Source organism: Calidris pugnax, unplaced genomic scaffold, assembly GCF_001431845.1.
Source record: "Calidris pugnax isolate Ruff unplaced genomic scaffold, ASM143184v1 scaffold14, whole genome shotgun sequence".
NCBI classification, from domain to species: Eukaryota; Metazoa; Chordata; class Aves; order Charadriiformes; family Scolopacidae; genus Calidris; species Calidris pugnax.
This window is the reverse complement of record NW_015090793.1, coordinates 6543503-6569237: the sequence shown is the minus strand read 5'-3', so window position 1 is coordinate 6569237 and position 25735 is coordinate 6543503. Positions and strand designations below refer to the sequence as shown.

At 43.4% G+C, this 25735-nt stretch overlaps 1 protein-coding gene across 1 annotated transcript; it reads left to right on the top strand.

Moving 5' to 3' along the window:
• The first annotated feature begins 9935 nt into the window (after positions 1-9935).
• On the top strand, positions 9936-24839 carry LOC106884527 (chromosome unknown open reading frame, human C4orf48). The gene is made up of 4 exons (XM_014935957.1): positions 9936-10588; positions 11625-11782; positions 18504-18592; positions 22512-24839. Exons 1-4 carry the CDS (start codon positions 10530-10532, stop codon positions 22575-22577), a joined length of 372 nt encoding a protein of 123 aa, XP_014791443.1. The 5' UTR covers positions 9936-10529; the 3' UTR covers positions 22578-24839.
• Positions 24840-25735: the final 896 nt, after the last annotated feature.

Sequence of the window (25735 nt, the reverse complement as noted above, 5' to 3'; positions counted from 1 at the left end):
GAAGTCCCAAAACGTTCAAGAGGTGAAAACTCTTCTCCCAAAGCTGAGGGAATCTGTGGCCTGTCCACTGGGATGCTCTAAGCTCACCACCTTGATATACATGTGGACAGGAACCCAGCCGTGGTCAGCTGCTGGTTTTGCCAGCTCTTGGGTAATAAGATGTTCTGACACAGCCGAAAACACCTGTAGATCTTGATGAATTTTCCCCTTGGTGTCTGCACAGCCATTGGCTTGAGCAAAAGAAAATCTGACCATGTGGAAATATTTTCCTTCAGTCATTTTGCTGGACCTCTACCTTCTGATTCACATTGCCGGTGCTGGGGTAGTGAAACACAGGACATAATAGCTGTTGTCCCAAGAGAAAGCAGCCGGGAGGGGGACAAATCGGGGAAGGGGAGTAACTTTCTCATTCTCTTCCCCAGAATCTGAAAAATTAAACATTCCCTTGAGCCTGTACAAGATCCATTAGAACCAGGAATTTCCTAGTGGAAATTGCTGTATGCTCCTTTAAAGCCCACCTTTCCTATTTTCCTTCAGTTGAATGACTGCTCCGTATTACCTCTTGCTCAAAACCACTAAAATAGCAGGAGAGCAGAAGACAGCTAATATGCCACCAGTTCTAAAAAAAGATTGTCAGGGAAGCTGGGGAATTGCACCCAGCAACTGGAATATCTGTTCTGGGCAGTGAACAGAAACTTTTGAAGAGAAACTTGTGAAGAGAAACTTTTGAACTTTTTGAATATGTAAACTCAAAGTTTAATATAACACGGTGACAAGAGTTGAGATCATTTTTATAGAGTGAAAGAATACAGCAGAACCAAATAAAGTGCTGACAAAAGTAGCTAGGATGATCTGAAGTAATGTACAGACTAGGAGTCTTCAGTCTAGACATGAGATGACTGACGAAAGAGGTGACAGAAGTTTATAAAACCGTGAGTGACCAGAGATTGACTCCTTGCTGTCCCTTCCCAAACAAGAAGTGGGATGCACTGAATGAAACCAGCTGGAGGCAGGGTCAGAGCAAATAGGAGGATTATGCTCTTGACCTACTGCGTGTTTCAGTTCTGGAATTCCTCATTGCAGGATGTTGCTGATGCTGAAAATTTACATGGGTTTGAAAAGCAGCTGTTCAGACTCATGCCTGAAATTCCTATTGCAAACTGTTGAATATAAAAACACCAACTTTGATTCAGGAGGTCCTGAAACCACTAGTTGAAGGTTAACAGTGTTGTAGGAAGACATCGTAGTTGACCTGGGTTTATATTTTTCCCTACGCATTTCTTATTGTTCAGTGCCAAGGATGAGACACTGGCCTCAGAAGGGTCTTTGGTGCGATCTGGTGCAGTTGTGCTTATGTGTAGAAATGAGCCTTTTCTCAAATTCATAAAGCAAACCTCCCTGTTCTCCAGAAAGCCACTCCTTCTTATCCCTTGGAAACAAACACTTTTAGAAAGTCTTGAATTTCTGGGTTTCTGCATTGCCTGAGGACCGAGCATCATTAAGCAGGCCTGTGGCCCTGCTTCTGCAGTCCAGTACATTGCAGAGACTACTCCAAAGGGAGAAGTAAAGGTTCCTTTTTGAAGGAAAAGAAATGGTACTGCAAAACATTTGCCAACTGCTGGGAAGGAGCTATATACTTACTCAGATATCAGGGTCTTCTACATAGTGTTCAAGCCCAGTCCTGTCTAGCCTTCACTGCTTGCTCTATGGCCCTTTCTCTGCTTCTGTCGTGGCTTTTTGCTCAAGCCACTGTCCTAGTTGCCCTTTGTGCTGACAATTGGATGTGGAGATCACCTCTGCTGTGCCATAAAGAACTCTTGCAGCAATGCACTCGTGAGTAGCAAACACTTGTGCATGTGGAAAACGTCTGAAAGTGAATGTGTGTTCACTTCAGTTTCACTTTTCATTTCCCAGTTCAGGTCACACTGCTGAGCTGGGAAATCTCATCCAGGCTTATGGTCCCATGTCTTTGATGGCTCTGACACTGTTTTGCCTCTCATCCCTCTTCATCTACACGTACAGTGTTCTCCCTGCCCTCTGAAAGCCTGAGATTTTTAATGTGGAAAATGTAAAGTGTTAGTACAAACAGGCTTCCTCTCCCCATCATATTTGAAACTGTGCCTCCTACAAGAAGTGCGTTTTTTTCCTCCTCAAAATCCAATCCAAAAGTCCCTGTTAAATCCAAACTGTTGTTTCACATGTATTTAATACGGCCATCAGAAGATGCATGCATCCCTCTCACTGTGCACCTTGTCCTGTTCTGTTCCCTGTACAACATTATGTCTTTGTCTCTTGCTTTCTGACTGCACTGAAAGCCGTCTGGGGCAAAAAAGTTGTCATGTCAATAGCACTGGAAGGTGGCCATGAGACCTTCGGGTGTTATGAACTTATTCAATAAATATCACAATGTAAAATATGCTGGCCTGTTGCTCTAGTTTCAAGCATACTATTTGTTTTTATGCATAGGTTTGCAGTTTAATCTCCATGTAGATATTCCTTAACCTTTTAACTCCAGCTTGCTGTTCTGACTGTAACTTCATAGAGCCAGGGAGTAACAGAGATGGTATTTTCAAGGCCTTTAAGTTCCTGAATCTTGAAAAGTGGCTTAAAACATAAGAAAAAGAGTTTCAGGCATGGATGCCAGGAGAAAGGAAATGCAAATATCTGCACATGTTCTATTTCTTAGATTAGTCTGCCCACACTTTTCTTTCCTGATAGTCAAGGCTGTCAGAATTTGATTTCTGCTCTGAACCATGCACTTGCTGAAAACCTACTAACATATCAGCTTGTCTTCATTAGCCTTGAGCGCCTTTTGCTGTTTAAATCAAAGTAAGTGATTCCACACTTTTCTGGTCATTTAAGTGACAAAACTGTAGCTTGTTCTCTTTGTCAATAGAGTCGGAAAATGGAACAGGACTGGCAACTCTCTCGTTATTCTTTATATAGCTTCATTCTTCTTTGAGAGTCCAAATCAACTGGAAAGACTGCTGACTGGTGATGCAAATTAGACCATTCCACAGGGTAAGCAGGATGCAGGTCTCAAGGGAGGTCAGTGTTCAATTTCATGTTTTGGTGTGGAGGGGATCTAAATATTCTGTGTGTGTGTGTGTGTGTGTTAATAGCTGTGCTTAACATGTCATGTTCATGCTCAGGCAAACAGAATGGCAGCCCTGAACTACATACAGTTGTTAGATGTTTTCTAAGCATTGATGCTATTTTCTCTCTTTCATTTTAAGATTATAACTTTATTTTTGCCCCATTCCTTTATTTTATTCCTAAACTCCATAAAATATTTGACTATGCAAAAGCCAGTAGGTACCACTGACAGAGAAATGAAGGAATTGCATTGCTGGGATTTTTTGTTCTCTGTGAAGTGTCAGTTGTTACATTTAGGGTCTTAATCGTTAGAGAAAGTAGAGACAAAACACAGCTTCTATTTAGGTTTAAGTGCAAAGAACATTCATTGCATGACATTTTGATGTGCATAAGGATATGTATCTAAGGGGCCTTTCTACTAAATATAAAGTGTAGGAGCTTTTCTGTATAACAGAATTGTTCCTAGTCCAAATTAATTGGAAGATCTGCTAATGTAAAGTTCATTTTAATGTCCAGTCTCAACTAACTTTTGATCAAACCAATGTTCATTTAGGCAAACAATATTAACAAAATCTGTCCTTTTGTCTGGCTTCTGCACTGAGCTTGATGAAACTTAGCATTTTCCTTTGCATAAATCCCAACAGACTGTAAAGTTCCCAGTTATACCAGGTTTAATGAGATTCTGTCTATTCAGCTCTTGAACACAACCAAAAAAAGGTGACCATGGTTTCACTCTGAAATTTTTCAGTTTAATATACGGGCTGGGGAGAGACACAAACTTGGGATCAGAATCAAAGTTACCAGCATTTGTGAATGCTTATAGTCAAGGCTTTCACTGGAGACCATCTCTAGTGCTGTAAGTTGACTTTCAAAGCTCTGGGCGTTGTGGGTTATTTCTCTTCCCCACTTAAAGAGCAGAACTTCATCCATGCAGTAAATTTGATACACATGGTTTCTTGCCTGAGCAGCTCTTGCGTTTGACCTGGACTCTATCCACACTGTTATAAAGCATCCAGCTTGTGAAAAGTATCTGGTTTCAGCCAACAGCACTGAAAAGAGCTAATGCACAAGTCAGTCTTGCATTGAAGTGGGAACTGAACAACGTTCAAATGCCTTTTGACAGCTGGTAAATTGCACATTTAAAGTATGGTTTGTTTTATATACAATGCAAAATCAAATTGTGTTTTACTCATGGAAGGCTGAACCATGCCCTAGAATAGAAGTCAATAGCATTTCTAAAATAAAATGAGTTCTCCTCACCCACCCTTTTTTGTACGCACTTACAGGCTGTACCGAGAACTGCCTGTGCCTTTTGTTACTCTGGTTTTGGGAGCCACAGGATAATGTGCCCACACCCCAGCACTTAAAAAACCCCACAACAACAGGTTCTTCCTGAACATCAACTGCTCTCATAACACATGAATTCAGAAGGGATTTTTACACATAGCTCTCTAGCGAGTAAAAAAGGACATGCTTATATCTTCCTAGACAGGGATATGACTGGCAGCAACAGGGCTCAGCTTCACTGTCCACGGCGTTCAGACTGAGCCTACACAAACAGCACACAACCCTTGCCTCGCTGTAATTTTACCCCATGGCTATCACAGTGATCAGCTGCTGGATTTCTAGCTCTCAAATGCAAACCTCAAATACAAACTAGGAAAACTCGCATTTTGCCAGTTTCCATACTTTTTCTTGGAATGAAAAGCCTGAAGTGACCTTCATTTCACCAAAGCTGGACAGCAGTCCCTCCTGTGTAGCAGAAAGTATTCTAGGCTTTAGAAGGTGTTTAAAGATGCTTGTCACACTTGGCTTCAGTTGATTTTTGGAGAACTGCTCAAGCCTGGATGCTTTCCCACATCTTACACTGTGGTGAAACAGGCCTCTTGGCATTGACTAGTTCCTGCATTAAAGGATCTTGGGGCGAAGTTTCTATCACGCTTCCTCTTTGCAGCCACATCCCTGTTTTGCAGTGTCGCATGAACATTGTTGGGAGAGCTGCAGTGTCTCAAATTCATGTAGTGTGACCAGGGTTCAGCTTGTGGCTGGATTCTTGAAGGGTTTTCCAGGAAGCTCTAATATGAGGAACTTGTCAAGCAATGATACCAAGAACAAATTTGTTATTTCAAGAGGGAGACTATTTTTCCCCAGCAAACCTCTGACTTAGTGTTTAAAAAAGATACTGAGCCATCAAGCAAAGGTGAATCATTACCCCATGGCATAAGGGACAAGATAAGTATAGGGTGCTTTAATTTCTAGTCCTTCTCAGGGCCTGAGATGGCTGTCAGAAAAAAAAAAAGACAATGCAATTTATTCTGTTTATGGGCTGAAACATCTACAGTGCACCACCCTCTCACCTCTCAATTCATCTGCAGGACTGTGAAATAATTATTTAAAGAAGGATTAAGAAGCTGTGGGCCCTGGAAACTGCCCTTCAGCCAAATGTCTCTGAATTCCTTTGTTAGTGACCCATCCCAGAATGGGAATGCTCTTTTGCCATCATACTTGCTTAGACCAGAAAAAAGTTGCCTTTGCCCTGATAACTGAGGAAGGAGAAAGTCTGAATTTCAGATGCTGCACAAGGGCAATGCATTTCTCCCAGGGGCGTCTGTATTTATGCTGAAATTACGACATAGAGAGCTGGGAAGTGATTGCCTGGGAAACAAAATTCTCTTAATCACAGAATCACAAAAAAACAGGAAGGGAAAAGTGCCCACAAGAAGTCACCCAGCCTATCCCTGGTCTTTATACAGGGCCAACTATCTCAATGCCATTCCTAAATGATGTCTAATTTATACTGACAGGCTTAAATATCCTCTTGTCTTTCACAGGCCATCCGTCCCAGTGCCATCCCTATTATTAAGACGTCTTCCAGATGCGTTCGTGGTACCTCATTGATGCCATTTATATCTCTGGTCATTTCTGCTGCTGTTGGTGTCTCTGCTGGTTCCTAGTACGACAGTGACCAAACCAAATGCAGTACTACAGCTCAGACCTTCTGCTGAAGGCAGTCTAAGCTCTTGCACTTTTTTCTTTTCTATTCCAGAATATTTTTTTGGCAATGACAGAATAGTGTTGACTGATTTCAGCTTGTGACTCCCTAGCTCCACCACAGAAGTGCCACTTAACCTGCTGTTCCCCATTCTAAATATGAGCTGTTGATTATTCTTGATGAAGTGTAGCACCTTGTTCCCATCCTTCTAAAATTTTATTCTGTTTTTAGACCCCTTTTTTTAACTTGTCTCTATGATGTATAATTCTAGTCCTCTCCCCCAGCATTGCTTATAAACTCCCAGGCTGATGTTACATCTTATTCATTATCCAGCTGACTAATGAAATGCCAAATAATCCTTGACCTAAGTGAGTGTCTGCAGACCCAATGTGACATATCTTTTGCTGGTGACAGTGACCCATATCTAACTCTCAGCAGAGACCCAGCCAGTTTTGCTGGCCTCAGAGCAATCACCTTAGTTTCCTTCTGACAGTGCTGACAATGTGTGACACAGCATCAGAAATCTTCCTGAAGTTGATTAAATTTGGCTTTTCCCTACCTGCAATGCCTGTTACCGTGTCACAGAAGGAAACTAAACTGGTTTGACTTGATTCTTGACAAATACCTTATTTGCAACTCTACTTCTTGTTTTCTGAATGCTTACAAACTGTCAGTGGGATTATTACTTCTAAAGCATTCCCAGAAATTGATGGGAAACTGGTTTGTGTGTCATTTTCCAGTTTCTCTTCCCCCTTTTAAAGATAGTCACTGCATTTACCCTTTTCAGTGGCTGGTATAACTCACATCTCCCTGAGCTCTCAGCAATCATTGCTGATGGTGATTGCTTTAGTTTCTTCTGTAAATATCCTGAGGTAGGTCTAGTGATGGTCCTGAGTAAAAAGAGCAGATTGAAACCCAGGTTTGTGACCTGGCACAAACCTAGAAGCGTATGTAACCAAAGCAAATTTCTGCTGAATCATAGAATCATATAGGTTGGAAGGGACCTTTAAGATCATCAAGTCCGATCGTCAATCTAACACTGCCAAGTCCACCATTAACAATGTCTCTAAGCACCACATCTACCTGTCTTTTAAATACCTTCAGGGATGGCGATTCCACCACTTCCCTGGGCAGCCTGCTGTTCACTGGTATTAGTTGTGTTAGCCTCCTGCTCACTAGTTCACCTTATTTTGGCTGGGAGATAAAACAGATGCTCACTTTCTAGGCATCAACTTGATTAACTGTCCTGGTTTCAGCTGGGATAGAGGTTTTGGGCTTTTTTCTAGTAGTTGCTGTGTTTCAGATTTGATATGAAAGGAGTGTCAATAATTGTTTTACTTGTTGCCAGGTGATGTAGTGTTAGTCAAGGACTTTTTTCAGCTTGCTATAGAAGCTGAGGGAGCATAGATAGAACGATGGAATAGCCAGTGGAATGCTCTGTACCATAGACATCCTGCTCTGTATATAAATGGGGTTGGCCAAGGGGAGTGGGGGACTCGCGATCACTGCTCGAGATGGTGCCAATGCACCAATTTACCAGGTGGTAAGAGTGACTTATGTCTTGTACATCCTTCTACCCTTACTATTATTATTACCATTATTGTTATTTTTTCCTTTCTGTTATTGTTCTATTAAACTATTTGTATGTTAACCCACGAGTTATTTTCCCTTTCCCCTCCTTTTCTGCCTCTTCCTCCTGCCCTTCTCAGGGACGGGGGAGAACTGCACGAGTGGCTGCATGGTCTTAGCTGCCAGCTGGGGTTAAACCACAACATTAACTTTCTCCTTCCGTTGAACAGAGAACAAACTCTTAACTTGGTTTTTGTCTTCCTTACTGTCCATATGTTTAAAGACTGCTTTCTTGCTATTCTTCATGTTTCTCACTGTTTACATCTGGTTTTGCTTCTTGGCCTTTCTGAGGTTCTGCCTATATTCTCTTGCCACTCTATTATTCAAGTAACAGTAACCAGACACAGATTCTTCTGTCTTTGTGCTTTCTTCTTCTGTTTGAGGTCAAGAAATGGCTTATGGCCATGTTAGCAGCCAATGATTTAGCACTTCACATTAGGCTGGGATTAACCACCCCTATTTGCCATATGTCCCCATGACTATAATAATGGAGTTCTAAAATTAGAACCTTTGCCTGCATCTCTCTTTTATGCACACATACTTAACTCAGGCCTTCAACATTAGTGATTTTAACTAGGTGTATATCTTTTCTTCCTCCATTGCAAAGATGTGACTTTCAATACCTGGAACATTTAGGTATCAATAAGAGATTTTGTGAGGGAGTTAGCAGATGTCTGTCCTCACTAATCATCTGAATGTTTCTGATTATTTTGGAGGAAACTCTTTTTGTTAGCAAATTAGAATTAGGTATGGATTCTCTGTAGAAAAAGAAAACAAAATATAAAGATTTCCAACAGCTCTCAGGGAATCACTATGACATTCTTCAGACAGCAAATAGACTCCCATGAATCTCTTGGAATTTTCCCATCCTTCAAACTAAATTTAATACTGGTATCCCAATGGTCATAGTGGTAGGCAATATGGAATGTAATAGCAAAGCAAGTCATGCAAGTGCTTTCACGCTTCTCTCTTCTTCAGCTTTGCAGGAGGTAATAGAACAGCACAGATTTCTGGAACTTTTCCATGCAGACTCGCTCTTGTTCCCTGTGACCCGAGAACTGCATCTTGGACCACAAGGTTCTGTTAGCAAGAGGAGCTGGAAACTTTTTTCATGCTTCTTAAAGATCATGGCATTTGATGTAAAAACTGGCCTGAATGCTTTCTTTAAAAATGTAAGTCTTGTGCAAGTGCAAGTCTTAGTGTTTTATGTTGGCACCAAGCAATTAAAAAAAAGGACATCATTATTTTAAGCTTATTATTTTAATGCTGTAACACAGAAATAACACCTTCCACCCCATTAGATGGTGGATAGAGAGTGCCCTACTGCAGATCCTCCCCACTGTCACACGCGGGAGCAGGTTCAATGGTGTTGTACTGTCTGGATGGCAGTAGCCCAATTCAGCAAGGACTCCTTCTGTGGTGCTATCACTGTGTTAAGTCTGGATAGTGGGTCGTTGAGCAGTCAGAAGCCATGACAAAGACAGTTCACCCTCTCAGAGAGAAGATTTATTGGGTACATTATTGGGTGCATATAGAACTATGCAAGACTTTGCTGTGACCCTAATAACAAGATATGACTAAACCATGTGTAGGCATCCTTGGAGTCCTGGCATCCTGGGAATGACATATTTTAGGACGCTAAGCTTCTCTTTATAACAATTTTTCCCAAGTTCTCTGCTCTGATCCCCTTCTATACTTTCTGCAGTTGTTTAAGATGGGTAACACCTCAGCTTACTTCTGTGGTTGCCCTTCCTCCCTGAGATGTCAAATTTCTTTCCTTACCTCGTTTTGGGTTGTACTGCTTGTTCTGCCTGCCTAATGAAAAGACCAAGCAATTATGAAAAAGATTTTAGAAAGTAGCTACAATTTTAGAAATTACTATATCGATACCTTGAAAAAATACTAGAACAAACAGTGCTTTCCACCTTATCAAAAGTTATTGCACCTGTAAGCAATTCCTTTCTGTCCTTTTGTTTAAGTTCATATATGAAAAGTATGGTATGGCCGCGAGACCGTAATGAGGGTGTGCTCAAGAAACACATATGCCAGGGTGAATGGAAGTGTAAGGTTTGGATTTTGTGCCAGAATTTCCATTTGGTGTTATTTAAAACTGCAGATCAGGGCTAGACTATGCGACCAGCCCTAGATGAGTGTATAGTCAAACTGTACAATGTTGTTCCATTATATCCTGGCTCTTATGGAGCTGCTCCTTTAACAGGCATCTGAGGCCTGCAAAGAGACAAGCAATCTTCTACTGGGCTGTCTCACACAACCTCACTTCAGGCAGCCGAATTCAGAACTTGGATTGGGAGTCTTGGCTTCTCAAAAAGTCAGTAGAGCCATTTCGGTGCACATGTCTGCCCTGACTCACCTTATGAAGACCTCATTGACTGAGACCTTCATTTGGACCTTCCACGCAAGGGAAGTTGAGTTTCAGTTGCACTTTGAGCTAAAAGTTTGCCTAATGTGTCATTCCTGTAGGAACTACTTCAGGCTGCTGCCCTGCAAAGCCCTTGCATCCACAAGCCAAGTCCACTTTGCCAGGAAGTGGTCAAGAGCCTGGAGTTCTTTGATATGTCTTTTAATCTAACCTGGTCCAAAAGCATGAGCATTGAAATGAGGGATGTAAGAGGCAATTCCGAGGAAGCCACAGGAACAAGTAAAATAGAAGCAGAGTACGTTGCTGGTGACAGACCTTAGGGCTGAAGAAAGCCAGGGATAAATTGAGTTTCAGCCCGGGAAGGCTGGCACCTCCACAGCCTGGCAGGTCAGCTATTCTGTACAGACCAGGAAGGCTGGAGCCTGGTCCCCAATGAGAGAGGCAGTAAAGCATCCTCTTCTGAGAGAAGGACAAAGCCATGTATTGAACAGGTATGTTGCAAGATGAGTCTTTAACCACACTCTGGGGCAAACAGGAATTGAGAGCTTCTCTCTCTCTTTTCCTAAAGGTATCACCTCCACTTTCCAAATGCTTGATTTCTTACGGAGATCCCTTAACAAGGACAGCTCATGCTTGAGCTTTGTCCAGACACAGCCTGTTAGTAAAATCCCAGATCAAGAGTTGAGCTTGAAGCGAGCACCCTTAAAATGCCTCAGTGCCTAGGTTTTGGCCGGGCTGTTACCAAGTTCAGGCCGTGTGGTGCTGTGCAGGATGCATACTCCCGGCTCCTTCATGTGCCAATCTTGCTGTTGTCCTCAAGGCATCATTTTCAGTGTAGCTGAATGAAGCCCGCAACAGAGTCTTCCCCAGAGCCCAGGGTGCCATCAGAAGGCCCTGGATCTTTATTTTTTCCAAGTTCTCATCTCGTTTGAAACCTCCCTGTATAAAATCTCACTTTAATTGAGTTACAGTTAAAACAAGGGATGGCAGCTGCGTGTTTCAGCACAGCCCCTTTGGGAGTAAAAGCAACAAACCCAAAAATTGCCTAAGACCCTCTCACGTGGGTGGCAGCAGCCAGGGTTCACCAAGGAGAGGACATGGCCTTGGGGGAGCGGAGGCAGAGGAGGAGGAGTACAGCAGCAACCATCCACCACACTGTGGTCCCTTTAAATCTTCTCCGCTTGGCAGCTCCAATTTTTCAGTGTTGCTATAGCAAATCTCCATGGCAATGACCCTAATCAGGGAAAGGGGGATGCAGGGGGGACGCATGCTCAGAGCGGCTGCTGGAGCCTCGCCTGCTCGCTACAGCTGCTCCCAGGGTCTGGCGCACGGGCGAAGAGAAAGATCAGGTACTTGGCAAACTGGTCCTTGGGGTGCACCGCAAGCCCGCGGCGTGTCACTGCAGCGGTGCGAGCATGTGGGTTGGCGTGTACAACGTGGGTCTGTGCTTATCACGCCTGCTCCCCTCCTTTGTGGGGAGCGTGCTGGGAGCAAACTGCTGATTTCCACTATTTCTCCTCGTTCCAGGCGGGGAGGAAAGCGTGAATTGTTGATGAGAGCAATGGCGTTGCCGTCTGTCTGGAGCGTGCTGCGCGTGGCGATCCCCTTCATCTGGGTGGTTGGCCTGCTAAGCGTGAGGCTTGTGGGGGCCAGCCAGGACTCTGGGACTGTCATTCCTGCAGAAAGTAGGTACCTGCCCTGATGCCCTCCCGCCCTCCCACCGCACCACCTCTGGCTTTGTCCCCATCACTTAGCCCACAGCAGCCCCACAGACCTTCAGCTCCAGGGGGGAGCGTTGCATTGCCTGATTAGCGAGGGAGTGATGATGAATTTGTAATGTGTCAGCAAAGCACAGGGAAACAGTGCTTATAAAAACAGCAAGCCAGCAAAGGATTAGTACTTATTTAGGAAGAAAATACTAACTGAATACTATAATTTTAATTGGAGCTTGTTTTAAAGCTCTTTGGTTGTAGGTCTTTTAGATCTGCTTCTCAAGAGTTTTGTTTCCAGATTTGCTGCAATACTTATGAAGTCCATGTGAGGCTGGATATTCTAGAAGAAAAATTGTGTTTATTTCTGTCATTTGTGTTTATTTTAGTATCTGGTTGAAACAATAGCTCAAGTTCAACTTTCTTGTAACTACTATAGATTGACACGGGGGGAAGTTGACCCAAACATCATATTTGTAAAACATATATAGACTTCTGAAATCCTGCTGCTATTCTGCAAACTTAAAAAATAAATAAATACAACAGACTGGCTTGAGCACACCCTGGAGCTGGGAGCTCTTGAATTTGGATCACAGCTATATATTAACTTCCTCTGTCATTCTGGGCAAGTCTCTAGTTAACTTTTCTCTTCTCCAAAATAAGGCAATAGTTCAAAGATATTACGGGATGGAGTCAACGTTCTCAGGGTATTTTGGTGACAGCAAATGGGAAGTAGCCACTCATTAAAAACTTAAAATACCCTCTGGGGAGGAAAAAAAAAAAGGAAGGTCATTGCATAGAAACAAATCTCGAGTTCTCAGTCATACTTACTTTGTATCACAGCTATCTTTTTACATGACTACCAAAATATTTAACACATGACCCGATTTAGTCACTGCATCTTATTCTCCTGTAATTCCATTACTAGTTTTTAAATACACCTATGTGTATTTGTCTCTACAGCACTTAAATACTGAATTATCTTCTTCTTCCATTCTCTTATTTTTTTTATTAGCGCTAGGTTTTGGTCTGTTCTAAAACAGACGTCATCTATATTTTGCGTGCATGCTTTCCAGGCACACTCTAACTAACTTTAATAAGTTTTATGGCAAGTAGTCCATTTTGTGTCCTCAAGGAGAAAATCATGCTTGAAAAATGTATTTTCCCTTTGTGTGTCTGTGTTAGCAGAGGCAAATCAACACATTTTTGGGAAAAAGTATATAGCGATTCCTTGTTCTGCTTTTGTAGTGGAAACTCTTGGCCAGGGTCTCTGAACCCAAACTCAAGGAGTTATGTCATGGTTTTGCTATCCTGTGGCCAGGCTACTGAGTCCACTGAAGAGCCCTTGAGAACAAATTCCTTGTCTTGTCTTACTCCTGTCTGTGAGAGTGAGGAATGAAGAGAAGTTCGGAGCGTTTCCACCACCAGTGTTTCCGCAGAGACCTGCTGTTCTGTCCTGAGTAACGGAGGCTGGTAGCGTTGCTATGAATGCGTAACGGCGTTTATGTCTGAGGCCAGGCCAGGAGGAAGGCTGTCAGCTGATCATGAATTGTAAATTTTTTTGTGCTGCTGCAAAGTTTTAAAGCTACAAGGAACTCAGGATGCTCCTAACCAGCCACTCAATGAGAGTGTTGCATAGCTGCTTAGTGTTCCAGGTATTTTCCTTTGCCCATCAAGACTTTTCCTGATAGTTAACCTGTGGAACTCCTCCCTTAGGACACTGTGGATGCTAAAAGTTTGCATGGGATTGCAGAACTGATTGGGCAAATTCAAGTAAAAACTCTTAGAAAAGGCTGTTAGATACAGCAGCAGTTCTTCTGGCTCAGAATCTGCCTCAGCATGTTCCTGAGGCATGGGAGGGTCTTTGGTGACACATCCCTACATACTTGCCCTGATCTTGTTCTCTTTCATGGGCATCCATTGTTGGCCATGAAAGTCACATCTGTAACCACTGCCCACGGATGTTCCTTGGCATGGGGGCATGACTGTACTAATAACCTGCCAGGATGGTCCCTGACACACTTTTGTCCATGACAGGGAGGCCAGTTGCATATCTGGAAGACAGAGTTTACTGTTTCAGAGATGAGCTGTCCCATGCCAGCTGCTTTCAAAGCTTGGGAATGCTCCAAGACACATTTAATGTACTAAAGAGATGTAGCTCTTGGGAGACAGAACCTAGGCCAGGCAGACCTTTGATGTGATCTAGTACAGACATTCCTCAATCTTTTCCTGCTTGATGTCAGGTCTACTACTATTTCTCATCAAGGACTTGATCCTCCTGCGTACTGACCCATTCTGGGGGCCAGTGCTACTGTGGGACATGCACACACCTTCCCTATCACTCAAACTTAAGTCTGTACTGTCAGCCCAGGAAAATGGTGGCTGTGTGATCCTGGATGGCCCCTGGAGACGGGGATATATGACATACACGGACCATACTAAGCGTCCTCTGCAGGGCTCACCAGTGTGGTACTCAATGCTCTTCTTTGTTCCCAGGTGTGCGAGATGGGACTGGGAACATGCCTTTAGAAGGAACAATCCCTCATGGCTCACACAGCACTACAACCTCTCTCTCCCTCTTGGTGGGAGAAATGTGTCCCTCCTGCAGCACCACGAGCAGGAGAGGGGCAGCAATGATCTGGTGCAAGTGTGGGAGGTGCAGGAGTCTCAGGAGTCACAGGAAAGAAGCATGAGAGTGAGTCAGGGTTCCTCTGAGCGTTGCAGAGACATCCTGCCCTGTGTGTGGCACCGCTATCTGGCTTGGAGTACCATCACCTGCTTTCCACTTGGCATACTTCCTGCCAGCCACAGAGCCAGGCCCAGCTATTTATGAATAATGCTAATGAGCAGTGATTAATCATGTCCTTACACTTACACAGCACTTTGCATATGCAAAAGACTGTTCAAGTATGAAGTGGTGTTACTAATGTTTGCGGATTATTTTCTTTAAAGTTCAATGCAATCCACTAAAAAAATTAAGCAATTTCCCCAACCTCCCAGTGCATTTATAGCCCAGATCACCCTCTGCGAAAGCTGGAATGTGGAATTTGAAGAACAGAAGCTGGTCAGTCTTTTTTCATTAGCCAAGGTGCATGAAATAAATGCCATGTGCTTGCGAGGGAAAGCAAATTAGACTTCCACAATGCTTTCAGTTCCAGTTTTTCACCAAGAAGAAGCCAAGAAGCATATTTTAAGCTCTCCTCCCCCACTTCTTTCCAAACACACAAAGACACATACAGTCTTCGTGCTGACAGGACCCATTTAAAGAATTATAGCTGACTCTTGATAATTCTCATTATGTTAATCCACAAACCTGTTAAGTCTCCCGATGAATGATAGTCTGTTCCCAGCTGTCAGCAAGGAATTAATAGCACTCTGCTGTACTTTGCTATGATGTGACTTAAGGTTTGGTTTCACGATTACTTTAAGCTGATGTAAGCCTATGCTGCCTCTGGCCTTCTCCTCCCCATAACCTGGCCTCCTGTCCTTGCCCAGTTTCTTGTTCTGGCTGCAGAACTTGGGCAGTCAGGATTTGATCTGGGGAAAATAAATCAGTGATCCAGCTGACCAAGGAACTGCGTAGTCACTCCTGCTGTGAGCAAGGGAGGTGTGGGAACACACGGCAAGGACAGCAAGCAGGGTGGGATTGCTCCTATTAGCAATGGCACATATTTAGATCTGTCTAAAACCTTTGTAAAAAACGAGCTTTAGACGTCATTGCTTTTTGGGAAACATCCATAGGCATCCTATTGAAAATATTGTGAGAACGAAGAGAGAACAAGTCCAGCTAGACGGGCCAGCTTACCAGCCCCAGCTCTTCAGTCCAGAAAGGAGACACCAGGGCAGGAGGTGATGGAGAGCAGCAAAGTTATAAGTGGGACAAAGATGTTGAATATTTAATAACTGTCTCTCCTAGTGCAAAAATTAGAGGCAGGAAATGAAAGCAGCAGATGTTAACTTCAGAGCAGTCAGGAATGGTATTTTGTTCACACACTGAATAGCTGAGCTGTGGAACTCATTGCCACAGGATGCTGTAGATGCCAAAAGTTTACATGGATTCAGGAAGCAATGGGGCAAATTAATGTTAGAAAAATTCATGGAGACCTTATCAGATGTAGAAACACCAGCCAGACTCAGGATATCCTCCAACTTCTTGGTAGGCTAGAAGAACATTGCTAGAGGCTTATTCTTATATCTTTCTTAAGTATCTGCTATTGGCTACTGGAGAGTCTGGCTAGTATAATAGATTAAAAGCCCGGCTAGAGTAAGGACTTGGGCAGCTCTGCTCGTAAAAATCTGACTGTAGCTATGGGCTTTCTAGGTAGTGGGGTATTGCGCCTATTTTATTTGGGGAACTGCCTTCAGGTTGCTCTGTGCTCATGCAAGGTGCTTGATGGAGATACCAGCACTGCCCTAGTTGAGTCCCCAGAGCGCTGAACAGCCGTGTGCTCTGCAGGGCTGCACGGGTGAACGGGTTTACAGCCAGCCACCTCCTCAGCTGCTCATCACCTCCTCCCAGGTACAGCTGTCCTCTTATCTGCCACTGATGCTGCTTCAGTGAGTCCTCTCTGCGCCACTGGAAGTCAAAATGATGGTCCCCATCCTGGCATGTAGCTGGTTGGAGAAATCACAGGAGCTCTCCCACTGCCAGGGCTGCAGGGCAGCAAGCTCCCAGCAGGCAGGGGTGAAAACCTGGCCCAGAGACAGCTGTGCCTGGAGAAGGACCCTCCACCGAGGAGGACAGCCCAGGAAACTATAGGAGAGAGTGAATATCCCATTATGTGGTGAAGCTGGCTGCACTGTGGCTTTGAAGAGCAGTGCCATGCTAAGAGCTTCACATGTGCTGATCCAGGACACACAGACCTGCACAGGCAGGTGGCCTCGGTGCCACCACCGTTTTCCTGCAGAAGCTGCTTTGATGTCAGGGCAGCTACTTTCACAGGGCTGGTAGAAATAACCACTTGGCATGGTTGTGCCATTCCACTAGAACTTCCCTGTCCACATAGGAGCATTTGGCTGCCATAAATACCAGTGAATGACCCCACACAGCCATGGCCTTCATGAGGGCCTTGGAAGACCTCCTGGGTAGCAGGCAGTGAGACTATGGTACCCATGGCTCTCCTCAGAGATGCTTGCTCCACACTGCTGGAGAAGGAGACATTAATTTATGACCCGTAGTTTGTTTTTTCTCCAACAAGTTCTGATTTTGAGAACACTTTAGTGACAAGCACTTCAGGATATGCAGCGCTTCGCCGAGGCGGAGCCAAGGCAGAGCGCTTTCTGAGGAGACCGCGGCAAAGGGAGGGAGCAGACCATGGCACCAAGTGAATGATGGATTTGCTGAAAGGATGCAGATTCTTTCTAAGGGCTCTGCTCCATGATCTGAAGTGAAAACAAATTACTGAAATACTGAAAACAGGAGGGGGTTGAGTGTCTTTAAAATGTGCTCAAAACCATTCTGTTGCTACTTCTCTCAGGCCTGGAGAGGGAGACTTTGTGAGTGATGCTGTTCTTATAGAGCTGGGGACTTTGCATCTCCTCATATCTCCGGAATTAAATCCCTAACTTGGTCCCTGGGTCTGCCTGAAATGTCAGAAGAGCGGAAGGGAGATGGAAGAGGATGGGTGGAAGTGAAACAACCTCCTGAACAGGTCAAAGGCCCTAAGAGGCTTGCTGGGGACCCAGAAGTACTCTGGCTGCTCCCTTCCATGAGGCCCAGCTGGGAAGTGTGGGGTGGCAGCAGGGTGGCCGGCATGGGGTGGTGCACAGCATGTCCCTGGCTCCAGGCAGCTCCCCAGCTATCTCAGCAGCAGCTTTGCACCCTCTTTGCTTTGTCAGAGCAGCCCAAGTGGCTGCCTGTAGACAAGGATTGCAGCACTGCCCCTCAGCATGGGGGCTCTGTGGTCAATGTAAAATGTCCTCTCTCCCCATTATCCCCAGGGAGGGATAATGCCCCAGCAGGGCATCTCCTCCAGTATCTGCAATTCCTTCTTCTGAAAACTCACACTTCATTAACTCTGACTGAACAAAAGGGCCTGAGATGAGTGCAGGGTGAATCCCGGCAGAGCAGAAACACCCAGGTCCAGAAGCGAAGCGTGTGAGTTGTTGTGAAGTCCCTTCCTCCTCCTCTTCCCTGCCTTTTCCCTGCCCTGCCCCTCTGTGCACACACACTGGCACCAGCTGCAGAGCCAGTGGGATGCTTTGCATTCCTGGCAGAGAAAAAATACAGCAGCAGGTGAAAGGAAGCAAATACAGATCTGGCACTGTCCCTTGCCAAGCTGCTCTGTAAAGAGCTCCTGTAAAAACAGACCTGCCTGTCTGATTCCTGAACCACTGCAAACTGCTATTTTCAGTGTATCACTTCAGAATTAACCCATGTGTGAGGAAGGTTGAGGATTTCTGCTTTAAGGGGAGGGGCTGGGGGCTGAAGGCACACAGCACTGGACAGAATCAAGCCTGGGCTATGTTCAGAAAAGCACATGCAGCAAAAAGCTCTTCTGTTTTTGTGGTCCTTACACATTTGCACAAGGCACAGGCACAAGCCCTGTCCATAGGCAGCCCTAATTTTGTACACATGCAGGAATGGGTGCCTGGTAAAATGTATTTTTTTCCAGCATTGCAAGATCTCCCCCTCTGTACTGCCACACTCCAAATTTCATCCTGTGACAGTGATGTTTTCTTCTGTACCATTTTCCAGGTCGTCCCTGTGTTGACTGCCATGCATTTGAGTTCATGCAGAGGGCGTTGCAGGATTTAAAGAAGACGGCGTATAATCTAGACACGCGGGTATGTGTTTCTATAGAAATGCTTTTACTTAGCCTTTATCTACAAGTGGCCAGGTCTGCCTGTCTGTGCACAGCAGACATGACATCTCTGCTGACTCACTTCCATTTCAGCAAATAGGATTGTACCAAGCAGAGATTATTTTTCACAGGCTGGAGAGGTTCATTAAAGATCATCTCATCAGACTTCTTGCATAACAGGCTAAAGAATTACGCCAGACAGTCCCTGCATCAAATAGAGATGTAAAGAAGATGTATGAAGGAGAGAAGAGCAAAAAAAGATGATTTACTCTTTATCTCACAGCATTGCTTCTGGGCTGTGCCCTGAGCGTTCACTGGGCAGGAGGAGAAGCCAAACAGCAGAGCAAGAAGGTGGCGGGCAGGACCGGTAGAGAGGGAAGGCACACACATATATTCCTTGCTCATGGATCGATATTCTGTGAAAAAGGGGGAAGCAGATTTGATTGAGGAGTTATCACAGCACACAGAGCATTTTGCAACTTCACATGCTGACCCTGTTCTGCAGAAGTCCCAATGAACAAAAAATGAGGGTGTGTTAAATGCCCTGATTTTAGCAATACATACGTATATGTTCATAAGTATGCACAGACACTGACTGGGGTAGGACTTACCACAGGGGTTCCCATGCTGTCTGAAGTTTGCAATGGGCAGGAGGTCTCTCACCTCTAATAAAGCCCCCTCATGTATGTCTTGTACTACTTCTTCACTAACAGCTCCATTATCAGTGCCAGCATGAGAGTAAAACAAAGGCATCTCCTGGTTCCTTTAGGCACCCGCTCAGTGTCTCTGGCCAGTGCCACCTCTGTTGGTAGGTGAGGAGGGCTGCTTGTTCCTTGCTCACAATCCACTCAAATTATCATTCGCAGCAGAGACAACCAAAGAGATGTAAATCAATTATGTGTCTCAAACTATAACACAGAAGGGCAATTACGTTGCTTTGCCTTTGGTTTCTTGTGACCTTGGGCAATCATGTACGGCCCCACGCAGTAAGATTGGAGTGACTTTAGCTTTCTTGAGCTATCAATAGCAAGCTGATTAGGCCAAAACTCTGAGTGCAGTACAGGTGACATCATAAAATTTTCCCATGCACTAGCGTAATAATAAATAACTTTTAAGTGTCAGACTGTGAATTGCAGGGCTTTACCTCCAGCAGCTCTGCTGGGCTGTTGTGGTGTATAGTGGGGTTTCACTTGTTTGGATTACTTTTAGCTGAAACGTCGTGTACCTACACATGACACGGCAAGACCATGTGCAGCTGTGTTGGTTCTTAATGCTGTCACCAAGCTTTACATGGGAAGTTAAAGGAGGTAATAAATTTCCATCTAAGTTGCATTGGGAAGATTTTTTTTTTTAATGCAACAGAGGCAGCACAATTCCTTAATCCCACTTACAGAGGTAGTCAGATGTATCTGTGTTGGCTATTTGATTTGCAGGGTGGAGTGAGAATACAACCCATCAGAGAGCAATGGTGTCTTATAAGAGGCGAGGCAGAGTATAAAGGGAGAAGCTGGGCCCAGAGTGCCACAACATAAGCTTCTGTTTGTGTGAGGACCTGGACATGAGGATCTGAGATGCCAAGGCACTGATTCAGAAAGCTCTCAGTACTACAGAACAAGGGGGACAGGAAGAGTGCGTCACCAAACGAAGCATAACCAGTTGTCTGGAACATCGCCCACCCTGTGACAGCTGTCAGAGTTTAATGCTACTGGTAAAGAAAGGGTATGCTACTGTCCGTCTTTTCCAGCCTTTGGATTGAGACTCCAAAGCCTTTCTGGAAGAGATGCTTTAGTTAAATACAAATTACTGAATGATGCAGAGATACTAAAGTGAGATGCAGTGGCCAGAGCCCTACAGATGGCACACTGTGGCCTTCTGTTCTCTGGAAGGTACAGCCTCCATATCCTTACTCAACCGCTGCTGCTTGGCTCATGCTGACTGACTATAATTTCTCAAATTTTACACACAAATAACTTCATTCAACAACTCCTGAGTCTTGAAAGTTGTTGTTACAAGGGCAAGCCCCATGCAGGACTGTTCCTATCAGGGACTTCCTAAGGGCAAGCCCCATGCAGGACTGTTCCTATCAGGGACTTCCTAAGCCAACGCCAACAGGGCCGCATTTAATTTTTGTAATTGATGCTTCTCCTTCATAGTCTTTCAGTTTGCAGTTGAGTGCTCCCAGAGCTGCTCTTCCTGCCTGTAAATAGTCATGAGTGATGCCTGGGCAGGGTTTGTGGTAACAGTGACAGCTTGTTGGCATTACAGTGAAATCCAATAAGCCTGTTTGATGTTAAGATGATTCTATGATTTCTACTGGGCTCCCAACAATGAGAGCATTCACTCATCCTGGATTGTACTGTACAAGCGAGGAGCAGTGTTTAACAACGCCTGCCATTGCGCTAATACGATAAGTGAAAGCAGACAAGGAAAGTGAACAAGTCCTCTTTAATGCAAAGGTGGATGTCAAAAGTTTGAGTTGAAAAGGATAGAGCGCTGTGGAGGGGAGGGAAAAGCAGCTCTGGAACAGCCTCTCCCTGCAAGAGCTTGCGGTCTGAGAGCAAGAAATGAGCAGTAGAGAGTGGGAACTGCGAGAGGACAGAGGAACAGCGGGCCAAGGGAGGCAGAGCTTGGTGCAGCAGGTTCCTGGGAAAAAGTGCCCAGCCACTCCTTTGGAAACTGTGTCTTTGTTAATTAGCCCTTTGCTTTTCTAATTTGTCAGGAGGTGTCATGTCAAAGGAACACCAGGAGGCTGAAGATCTTGTTGTTTCACAGAGCTTTTACATGATTTGTTAACAACTGGTTTACAACCTTTTCTGATTTTTTTCCTGTGCAGATGGGAAACGCATTCATGGTGAATTTAAGCATGGTAACTTTTTTTCCCTTCAAGAAACTCTGCAAAGTCAGAGTTAAGTGACAAGTTAAGTTGAAAAACCACAAGATATGCTCAGGAAGAAGTTTCTCTTGAGTCAAAATTGCACCGGCTAATGTGAGTTGCTTGCATCAACAATTTTATTTTGAGTCTTGCAAGAGGCTCAGCTTCAGAAATGATGGTGCCATTTGAGAAATTCAGCCTTTTTTTTGGTCAAAGAGTGAGACTAAAACCTATAAAAGATTTAAGCTATTTCACTGTAATGAAATAAATGATACTTAAATATCTTTGAGGATCTTAAGTTAATTTTTTTTCCTGGACACAGAAAAAAAAAAAAGCTTGGAAATGCTTTCTACTAAGACAGTCCAAAAACAAAAGCAAGTATTTTAAAATTATGTATACAGAGAATGTTTTTTAAGCTTTTGATGGAGTTGTGGAGGCTTGGCTCCAAATGAAGTTGATAATAGGGCAACTGTCAGTAAATTAACTCAGGTTAAAATAGGAGCCATAAACTCAAGTCTAGATCTGCCCTGAAAGATTAGGAGTTTCAAACAAGGTTAGACTGACAGTTGGATTGAACTCAGAGTTATTCTGGAGAAACAGCAGTGTAACCGAGAGCACAACTGGCTCCTCAGCACATGCTATCTGGCGCAATTAAATACAGTACTGAAGACATTGTCAACAGGAAGCCATCAATCACTGCAAAGGAATTAACAGCAGTGCAGTTGAAAGTGGGATTTTGTTCAGCATTTATAAAGGACACTTTAATAATTTTGACAGCCTATTCCCTGGAAGTTAACTGTGAAAATGAAAATATTTAAACTATAAAAATACTCTCCATGCATCTTGGTTCTGAATATACTTATTTCGTCACTTTTTCTAGATGAAAACCAGCACTAATAACTATGATTTTTGACTCAGGAAAGCACCTTGACTACAGCTGTGTGGAGGGATCAGGTCTAATCAATTATATACTCTTCTAAAGTGATATATTCAGTTCTTTGATTTCATGGTGTTTTGTTTTTTTTTGCAGACAGAAACCCTCCTCCTGAGAGCAGAAAAGAGAGGGCTGTGTGATTGCTTTCGTGCAATACACTGAAATGAGCACTGGGATCTGGCCAATGGACATTTACACATTTTTAAAATGCTGTTCAATAAATTGCAGGAAGATAGAGAGTGCAAGTTGAGCCACATCGCAAGGAAAACAATTTTTATCCAAACAGGTACAGCTTAGTTAGATCATTTTTGCTTTGATGTGTTTTATCATTACTGTATGTGATATTGCATCTGCTGAAATGTCAACAGAAGAAACAGTGCCAAAGTCTCACTCATGGGTTTTATGTAAGGATAGCATCGCACTTTTCTGTTATTTCAAGCCAAAAATTGTCCTTGGACTCTCAGGCCAACCTCTCAGCACATGTGAATTGCCACAGATCTGTGAAAGTCAGTGAAGTTGAATTGTTTAATATATTTATGGTAGAATGTGTCTCTAACATGAAAAGGAAGCTCCTTTGCAGTGATGCATAGCTAAACATTTGCAAACAAGCAGTCATAGCTTTATATAGAAATTAATAGTTGTCGCTGGTTGCTTGGCAGTCCAAGGAAGGTATTTGTTCCCAGTAGTATCAATAGTCCAGTGCACAGCAAACACAGTAATCTGTATCACAATTTTAATTTCTTCAGAGCCACACAGTAGCTGTGATCTTTTTGGAGAGATTTATTAAGTATATAATGTGATCAGTAACATTTGTAATCACATGAATACTGCCTGGCAATTGAGCTGATTGCATCTGCCAAAATCTTCTAGAGAAGTGTCTTTCATTAAGCAAATCACATACTGGATTAAACCACTCAAACTGGCCTCTACAGAGAGATTTGGCAGAGAGCCTACAGAACGCCTGCATGCCCAGGAGTCTCCTGCAAACTGTATTTTGGGAAATATTTAAGTTCTTCTAAAATGGGCCATAGCTCTTGCGTGGACTTTACACTCCACAGTGGTGGGTTACAGTGCTGATACTATTAATATTCCTGCCGCAGTCAGTGTGAGACAATTTAGGCAGTGTAGTAGTAGTAGACGACAAGACTGCACCTTGTTACTCTTTGAAAAATAATAGCAAATCCTTTATCCTTTTTGTTCTTTTTTTCCTTTGTTTTGGGAAGGGAGGGGGGAGCGGAGCAGAGGGTGAGGAAGCAGAAAAGGGCCCCAGTGGAAAGTTCTTGTAAATAGTAATAGATTTATTAGAAGGCTTAAAATATCACCCCCAAACTATAATTAATAGGGATTTGTACATCAGCTAGAGCATCTATGTACAGGCTAGAAATTTTTATACAAACAAGAGTATGGGAGCAGTATTAACAGCAGTGGTTTTCAAAGTCATTTTACCAATTCTTATTAATAATCTGTCTTTCCATAGGCGGCTGATACTTTGCTGTCAGGCTGCTCAGTAAGTTATGATGGTAGCTATCCGTGTGTTTCCAAGCTGTTTCTCTCCCATTTTATCTACCACAGTAGGAACAGGGAAAGAGGGAATGGTGACTCGCTGCCAACTTAGTATTTTGTGTGTGGTTGTACTCAGTAACACAACTGAGTGTGTTACCATATACTCTGCCAAAGCTGTTTGAAAGGCATGTGGTTCTCAGCAAGGAAAAGCTTCCTTGCACCTGCATTTCAAGTAGAAAATTTGCTTTGCCCTTTGTAGTATTCTAGAAAACCCCTTTATAGGTCATCAGGACCTGGTTTGTATAGAAGAGAGGCAGCATGACACAGCAGCACATTGCTTCTAGCAGCATCACGCTCCACTGTAGCACTGGCAACTGACTGATGGGAGGCAACAGAGGTTCTTATCATAGACTGTGTTTTGTTTTACAGATAAAACAATAGGTTTAACACAACTCCTTTGCAAAACGCTCAGCCTTAGGTTACTTTACTCCCACTTAAACTTGAACCAAAGTAATACACAGATTTTGGGGTGGCTTTTTGCAGGAGGTGGAGTTCCAGCACTGAACCTGTGAATTTTCCAGCACAGTTCACCTTTTCAGGGGACGTCACATCTGTGGTTTTGTATTGCTATAGTGCATGCTTATTCTGCTTATTCCCTAAAGAATCTTGCAAAATCCTGTTGGCAAGCACTGGTTTTTGGGCTGTGTTTTTATTTAGAAAAATGTTTGCTCACGGTCGAGTTTTGATATACGCAGCTTGTTACAATAAAGAGGTGGAATGAATGACAAGTGGGTGTTCTCTGGCTCCCAAAGGGATCAGAGTGACACTGCAACTTTACAGTTGTGACGGCAGTGATTATTCTGTATGTACTCCTCTTTCTCTATAATACAATACAATAAAAAGGCAAGATGCATTATAGTATTTGGTGTGCTTTGTTACTGATTTGAAAAATGATAGTGCTTATGCATTAATAAATATCTGGTCTTTAATTAGGTGGAAAATCCACAGAGAAAAAGCAATATTTTGAATATGAAAATACAGAAATCTTGTATTTGGGCTAAATTTATGGATGTATTCTCATTTGTTGAAGTATAAAGTCAAACTCACTCTTTCTTATTTGAAATTAAAAGTACTACTCTGCACTTAATGGTTGTGATAAAGCTCCTTATAATTGCTATGATGACATGAAGAAAAAAATTGAGATAGATAGTTTTAATTTATTATTGTTAATGAAGCTAATTTAAATCCAGAACCCCCTTGAGTCTCCACTTGCTAGAAGAAACTGTATATTTTGCACAAGGATTTAATTGCGGGAGGCCTTAAAACAGAAAGTCTATTTTCCCACACAACACTTGCAGCACTGTTTTGCTGCAGAGCCAAGGCAGTTGTTGTGACCTTTTGAAACCAAGCTGTGTCTTCTTTTCTTTTGGCGCAGTGCTGCTGCAGGTAGCCCTGGGCGCATGGCATTTGTACACAAGGTGGAAAGCAAGTGGTAGACTGTAAAGATGCATAGCAAAGTACTTCCTGTAAGAGAAAGGATATAACCATGTTAACGTGGTGCTATCTCCGGGTGGGCAAGGTGAGGAAAAAATCCTGGTAATCCTCTCCACATCTCCAGAGCTTCTCGTACCTGAGGTAATGTCTTCTTTGGGTGTAATTCTGTGTGTATTCTAAGTTGGTAATTTGGAGCTGAGTAGCAGGACAACTGTCTGAAAATATGTCTCTGGATTCCATTCTGAAAAATGGGAACACAATTTATCTTGCTTGTAATGAAGGTACCTATTATGTAACATCAAAATTAAGCAGTATTATTGCTA

Excerpts from the sequence above, each read along its gene's own strand:
- LOC106884527 (XM_014935957.1), top strand. The coding sequence starts at position 10,530 with ATGAGAGAGGCAGTAAAGCATCCTCTTCTGAGAGAAGGACAAAGCCAT. Across the intron at positions 10,589-11,624 it reads CAAAGCCATGTATTGAACAG|GCGGGGAGGAAAGCGTGAAT; the intron begins GTATGTTGCAAG and ends TCCTCGTTCCAG. Across the intron at positions 11,783-18,503 it reads GACTGTCATTCCTGCAGAAA|GTCGTCCCTGTGTTGACTGC; the intron begins GTAGGTACCTGC and ends ACCATTTTCCAG.